General features: G+C 34.7%; 1 protein-coding gene and 1 long non-coding RNA gene across 2 annotated transcripts; one reads left to right on the top strand and one right to left on the bottom strand.

Annotated features, from left to right (window-relative positions):
- Positions 1-22: 22 nt before the first annotated feature.
- On the bottom strand, positions 23-689 carry LOC107743950 (uncharacterized). Its single transcript, XR_001640444.1, has 3 exons — positions 633-689; positions 377-557; positions 23-85 (listed from the first exon to the last, which is right to left on the bottom strand). It is a non-coding gene; the product is annotated as an uncharacterized LOC107743950 (long non-coding RNA).
- Positions 690-3,632: 2,943 nt separating this feature from the next.
- Positions 3,633-6,775, top strand: LOC107743949 (BOLA class I histocompatibility antigen, alpha chain BL3-6-like; the record flags this gene model as incomplete). The annotated part of the gene is made up of 3 exons (XM_016557409.1): positions 3,633-3,696; positions 5,225-5,491; positions 6,497-6,775. Coding segments are annotated over exons 1-3 (595 nt in total), but the record flags the coding sequence as incomplete, so codon positions are not given.
- Positions 6,776-7,613: the final 838 nt, after the last annotated feature.

Raw genomic sequence — 7,613 nt, 5'->3', positions numbered from 1 at the left:
GCATGAAAGGGTTAATCTCACACTTGGGTTTGTTCACAGCCTTTGGGTGGATTCAGAGCTGCACTGCAGAACGAGCCAGCTGGATCTGGAGGAAGACATGCAGTAAAGATTAAATAGCATCAAATAGTTGCCTTATACTTCAGAACAGGTGCCATATACTGTGTCATTTGTGGCTGTAGTGCTGGATCTGGTTGGTATAGAAAAGGGATTTAAATACAGTATTATACTACCATACAATAATCCTTATAGTAGCTACAGATCACCAAGTGAGCACAACATTGCACAAATCTTCTTTGACTTGTTATATACAGATTATACAGTCAACTTCACAGATTATACATGTCTTTTTAAAAGCACATGCTGCACTGTCACTGACCGGTCACATAGTAAATCCTGGATGGACTGATGTCTGCAGGAGGATGAAGTTCATAAATGCTCTCTTCACTGAAGGCTTCAGTTCTGATGAACATTAGAGATTTCTCTTGACTCATGGGTACTGAGAAACCCCCTCCATGACCCGGTTTCTCCTGAACAAACCAGCACTCCAGAACCGGAAACTGTAAGTAAGAGAGGTCATTGGTCACACGCATAATTGAATATATTAAGCTGTTTTCTTGATTACAAAAACTTACCACCACAAAACAATGCAAATGCGATGATAGATATCTTATATATGGTCCAAATATCAGACATCGTTGCTCTTTGTGTAAAAATGATAACTAGGTGTAACTGTGCTGTTTGGCGTGCTAAAGATCCGTCTGTTTTCCCCAAAACATTCGAGCAGCTTGCAGCGTTTCACTTTAAGTTCCGAACTTCCGCGGCATGATTACGACGCATGCGCATAAACTTCTGATTATTTTTACTGAATGTCTTTTTGCCATTTGAAAATGAAATTCTCCGCGGACGTGTGACATATTTTTCATGTAGCATCATGTAGAGAGAGGCCTTGTAGCCTCTTGAAATATACAGTAAAACACTCAAAACCATGCATTTCCCAACTAGTAAACTATTATTCTCTGCTAGGTGGCGCTCCATACTAATAAACACTACTACAAACACTACTCCAGACCACGGTGAGTAGTAACCGAATGTGTCCAGAATCTGTCGGCGTGCGCGGGGTTAGTTGTAACATTTAAATATTTCCACACATGCTAGCATTTACAGTATTTACTAGTTGACATATCAACATATATATAGAGAGAAAAGAATGTGCCAAAATTCAAAAATCTTTTTTAGTTTTTATTTAAAATGAGACAAATCTGCTATTATTTTAATCTCCAATCTGTTATTTAGCAGTTAAGATAAGTCTGTAATGCTTTGCTAACTGGGTCATTCTATGGAAATGTCAATTTTTCTGTCCCTAGCCTTTACAGAAATATTACACTTGAAAAACATATATTTTAAAATAAAACAATGTGTTATTTGAACAATTACACCTTCTTGAGCAATCAATGTGGCAATATTTGTTTTTAATTAATTATAAAGAATTCCAAGCTCCACAAAACTGCTCGTCTCCACAGCCACGTACAGAGGGAAAGTGCTTTATTTTTAGGTCAAAAACAGGTTTTTCTACCATTAAAAATACAATTATGTATTCATAACTATCAAATATATGATGTAAATGACATAAAAATATATAATGAAAGTAGTGGTCCCCTGGAGTTGTGTCACTGGTGTTACCGTTTAACAAAAATCTTTTATTTTGATATAAAAATCACACTGATGACTTCACTTGACTTCCTTCCTCCTATTTCCTGAAGATCTATGAAAAAGGGCCCATGTGAAGTCCACTGTCTCTTTTCAGTTATCAGAAATGTTCTCATTTATCTCATGATTTCATATGAAGCTTTTAGTGGAAGTCACTGGTATGACCTACTTTATTGTTAGGGAATTGTAAAAAACTAGAATACAAATGGATTAAACTACTTAATTTAGTGAGTATACCATGATTGACAACATGTGGTTTGATACCTTGCAGCAGACATTTTGTAAAATGCATTTTTCGTGAAAATTGTTACTGGTGTTACTGTCACTGGTGTTACCTTCCTTATGGGTAACACCAGTGAAGATCAGTTTATGGTTATGTTCTTTTACTAACTGCTTTCACTAATTGCCAAATGTATGCCAAATGTAACAATTTATCTGTAGAGTCTTATCTACTTAATTGTAGATGAAGAATAAGGATCTTTGGTCTTATGTATGTCACTGGTGTTTCATTGTGTCACTGGTGTTACTTTTTTTCTGTCGCATTAAATAAAATGTGTCACATGACATGATAATAATTTTATGAATTCTGCTACACTTGAGAGTTAAGATTTAAAGGATTGCATCATTTACAACTGTTTTTTCAAATATTTTCATTGTTATAGCAAATACATGGTTGCGCAAATGAACTAACATCATTCAATCATACTTTTAACAAACCTGATTAAAATAAATAAAACATAATCTCCTTATTTGTTGCATTATCATTATTTGTCTAACTCTGACTACATGTACTAAAAAAATCAAGAAATAATATTTCATAAAAACCTTTAAAATTGCCAAAGAGGGTAAAAAATATGGTACATGTGGTCTTTAAATAAATGCACAAAAAAGATAAAAAATCATTAAGCTGTCATTTATATGCATTCATAAATTCAAAAGGTAATATAATAATGTGGTCTAAGCTTAAATGTTAAAAAAAGAAATACATTTTAAGACATCTTGCCATACCAAAAGTGGACGTTTCTGTAGAAGGACCCAACTCGCAAAAGACACTAACCGGTTTTAAATTCCAGTGGCGCGTTAAACTATGCTTTTCTATGACATAGCAATGTAATTTACATTAATAACTTTAATGAATTTTACTGAGAAACCGTGAGAAATAGTTTAAAAAATACTGAGAGTCAATTGTTTAGAAATTGTTATTTCAAGAAATGTAAAGCATTTTGGCTTGTCTATTTGTCTCATGTTCTGTGAGAGCTGTGTGGAGGGAGGAGAGTGTTGTGTTTATGTCTGAATGTGTTTCCATTTATTTCTATATATCTATTTGTCCACATTATTTTGAACTATATGCATTATAGCTGTATGTTGTGATCAGGGCCGTACTAAGCACGGGGCCCTGGTAGCAATGCCTTCATTGTTAAACGCCATTATTTTATTTAAAAAAGTTAATTTTACTTTATTGACAAAATATTTTTGTCTTGTATATATGTATATGATATGTATATTAGATCAGATAACATTTTGATATGGTCATGTTACAACGTGCCCCTCAGATGTTACAATGTGCCCCACCTACTGGGCATGTTGTTAAATTTCACTTCTATTCTTTTGGGGTAAATAAAGAAAAAAGTATACACTGTAATTATGAAACAAAACCACATATTTGTAATAGACAAGTGTGAAATTCATGTGGAGAAAAAAATGTACTCTGAACCATGTGGATTTACACAAACTGAGAAAGTCAAAAAGTGGCCTGCTCACCGCCTACTGGCTGGAATTTCAGAACCTGTTCAGGCGTTGCTGCAGAGACATTTTACAAGTTCAGAGTCAACAACTGAGACCGACGTTTGGTATTTACTTGAATATTTCAAGTCGTTTTTCTAGCCTAGAATTATTATATTTTAAATCTAAAAAGAGTTGCCCCTCAGGAAAATGCAAGAATGTGGCTCGTAGTGCTTCTGCTTGTCGGAGTTCATCTTGCTTATGCTGGTGAGTAAATTAGGCTGTTAATTTTACAATTTTACAGTAGTGCCAGTATAAGCTTTCTTATTCATTTTTGTTTGACTGTTTGTCTGTTTGGTTGGTTGTTGTTGTTGTTTTGTTTTTTTAAGTTGTGCAACTGTATGATATTTATATTATTTTATTTTAAAACAGACTATATGAAGAGCCACAGCCAGTCAGGAGTGTCGTGTTATTGACACTTTTCTCAGAAATATTTATTTTGGCATGTTACACATTTTAATTTAATTTTTTATTCTTACAATATAGGCCTATACAAAATATATAGTAAATGATTTACATGTTAAGCAGAGCCTATTCATTATTATTTAGGTCTTTTCTTTTGAAGGCATAATTTATTCTTTAGCCTAATGAAAAATAAACCATTCAGACCTTATTTCACAGGAGGTCTGAATAAAAAAATAAATTAAAAATAAATAAACATATTTTATTTTTTTGATCAATAAAGTTATTACTATTATGTTTTTTTATCAGCTGTTAGCATGTGTTTTTTTTTTTTTTTTACCAAATAACTTTGGGAACCCACTACATTGATTGTGGTCTGCTATTGATAACCTGTAGAATGATTGTTTCACTAGGTATGAGAGAAAGTCCCACAACAGCAGAATAAATCAAAATAACACATTTCTGCCATTTAGAAGACCCAGTTCCTAAAAAACTTGAAGATTTTGACTCCAGTTTTTAAGGCCACTTTATGGCAAGGTCACAAAGCAACCTTATTCTGGCAAACAAAATAATTCTTTCAGTGAAACAGACGAAGCGAAAATGAAGGTGTAGTTGCTCTCTTCATTTCACTATTGCAGTTTTTTAATTCTATTCTATTCGATAAATTAGTTTGAAATGAGATCTTGAAATTATGTACATAATCACTAGGTATGAGAGAAAGTCCCACAACAGCAGAATAAATCAAAATAACACATTTCTGCCATTTAGAAGACCCAGTTCCTAAAAAACTTGAAGATTTTGACTCCAGTTTTTAAGGCCACTTTATGGCAAGGTCACAAAGCAACCTTATTCTGGCAAACAAAATAATTCTTTCAGTGAAACAGACGAAGCGAAAATGAAGGTGTAGTTGCTCTCTTCATTTCACTATTGCAGTTTTTTAATTCTATTCTATTCGATAAATTAGTTTGAAATGAGATCTTGAAATTATGTACTTAATGCATACAACACGTTCCATTTACTCCATTTATTTGTTTTCTGTCTCGTGTTATATATTGTAAGATTCTAATTAAAACACAGTATATCTTGCAAAAGTCATTCCAATAAAATGTATTAATTTATTAAGTTAAATAATTTTTATCCAATAAAATGTTTTAAAAAAGACATATTTTATGTTTTGACCTATTATGACAAAATGTGCTTTTTATATAATGCTATATATCTGACTGCGTCTACATGCAACATTGTGAATAGTGTGAATGTTGAAGAAGTTGAATATGAGCATGTCTTGTGAGACTAAAATGATGTTTTTCTCTGTTTGTATTTCTCTCTTCAGGAAAACACTCTCTGACTCTGAGATACTTCTTCGCTGGTGTGTCTGGAGTCATTGACTTCCCAGAGTTCACTGCAGTTGGTCTGGTTGATGACGAGCAGTTTATGTACTTTGACAGCAACATAAAGAAAGCTGTGCCAAAGACAGAGTGGATCAGACAGAATGAAGGAGCAGATTACTGGGACAGACAGACTCAGCCCCTGATTGGCAGCCATCAGACCTTCAAAAACAACATACAGGTCCTAAAGGAATGGTTCAACCAATCAGCAGGTAGGATTGTAACTACCTACAGACACACACACACACACACACACACACACAGCAAACATGATCATTTTTAATTTCCATTTTCTTATTTATGTGTGAATTTTTGCAGCATGCCGACATGTAGTGCCATTGTGCTTTGGGCGTACTGAGTTTGAGTATGACTTTTCTTCCTGTCTACATATTGTCCTATCATAAAGGCAAAAAATGCCAAAAATAAATGTTTAAAAAATGGGATCATTGATTATGCATGCTTAATGATTTTAAAGCAGATCAACTGCTGTTTTACAACAAGCAGCCTGATTTTTCTGGATACAGGTATATTAAATAAAAATCAATACACATTATATTAATTTTGTATGAATCAATTTAGTTTCTCTTAAAAAAGGCTTTTCAGATCCTCTTTATTGTCAACACTAAGAAAAAAATATGTCAGGCCTTGTATTTGCGGAAAAGAAAACTTCAAAAACTTTCATGTGTCTGAGACTCTGTGTGCAGGAGATTGAGCTTTACAAAACACAAACAGAACCTCAGAGACACAGACACACAGCAGGACACTGTGTAGGGAGACAGATCCATAGAGAGACAGATCACAGCACTGATGTGACCCAGATATCTGTCGTTCAAAAGCTCAAACAGAGCTCCAGCATGAAGCAAGCAGTGTTAATCTGTTAGTTTTTTTGTCAAAGCAGCCAGAAATGGTCTCGAATGTAAGGAGTATGTTTGATACTGGGGCACTGATAAACTTTTTTGCTTTATTTTGTTTTATAGAAATTCTACATTTTATTTTGTGGAAACTACTTGACATAAATAGAGCAGATTCCAGACACCATTCATTAAACTTAAATGTGTAAATTTGAAATCTTTAGTCACTGTAGAGAAATATGTTCTGTTAGATAATTTTGTTTGTTTTTTTAAATAAAAAATGTGGGACTTTCTGATTGACTGATGTCTTTAGACTTAATTAATTGATTTTTCATACAATATACAAACATTGTCTCTCTTCCTCAGGTTTGCACACACTCCAGCGAATGTACGGCTGTGAGTTTGATGATCAGACTGGAGCAACAAATGCATTCAAACAGTATGGATATGATGGAGAGGACTTTGTGTCTCTGGACTGGAAAGAGCTGAGATATATTTCTACAGTGCAGCAAGGAATCCAAACTGCACAGAACTGGAACAATAAAAGAGGCTTCCTTGAGAATGACAGAAATTACTACAGCACTATTTGTATTGAGTGGTTGAAGAAGTATCTGCAGTATGGAAAGAGCAGACTGCAAAAAACGGGTATGTCAGAATGTGCATGTTTTCGAAAATGTTCTAAATTTTTTTTATTTTAAGCATACAGATCATGTGGCCTTTGTTGTGGAAATGATTAACAGAGGTGACTACTAAATAGGAGGAACTTAATGCAAGGGTTCTAACTTTTGATATACTATCAGTATTTTTATACTATTTCACAAACAGCGTGAGTGAATCACAACGCGCTCTCTCTTTCCCTCTCAAAATGTGCAAATGGCTTCAAATCACCGCGTCTGCACTATAAGCAGCTGCATGCTGCACAGTTGACACACAAAGGAATTGTCACTTGCACAATCGAGGCAGTGTCGCATCGTCACTAAAGTTTAAAAATGGCATTTCTTTTTAATTATTGACCGTGTTTAAACCATTCAGCGCTCGCACGCTCTCCTGGAGACCGTGCGTTTATCCACTCGCAGTGCACACACATAATGCCAGGTTCACATATTACTCCGTTAGCAGTGCGTATGCGGTGCGTATTTTTTCCGCGCTCATGTTAACGGATTAAAGCGTTCCTACTGCACACGGTTGTGGTCCAGCAGTGCGTTCCAGGAGCGGTGCGTCTGCAGCAGTGCAGAGATCGTTTCCGCTGCAAGTTTATTTTTGCTGCGCTGCAAGCGCTGAATTAAAACCCTCATCCGTCCCTCGGGTCATTTTGACCCAAAATTCATTTTTAAAGATTTTTTTTAAAATCGAGCGTTGATCTTATGTTTATGAGACTTTGTTACTTTTGTCACGCTTGAACCAGGAATACATGAAAAAAAATTCGAGTGAATTCGAGCAGTTTAAGTGGGTGCTATAAAAAAGTATCAAAAGTGTCCCTCGG

Source organism: Sinocyclocheilus rhinocerous, unplaced genomic scaffold (assembly GCF_001515625.1).
Source record: "Sinocyclocheilus rhinocerous isolate Xijiao unplaced genomic scaffold, SAMN03320098_v1.1 scaffold4786, whole genome shotgun sequence".
In the NCBI taxonomy this organism is placed as follows: Eukaryota; Metazoa; Chordata; class Actinopteri; order Cypriniformes; family Cyprinidae; genus Sinocyclocheilus; species Sinocyclocheilus rhinocerous.
This window is presented reverse-complemented; position numbering and strand designations above follow the sequence as displayed.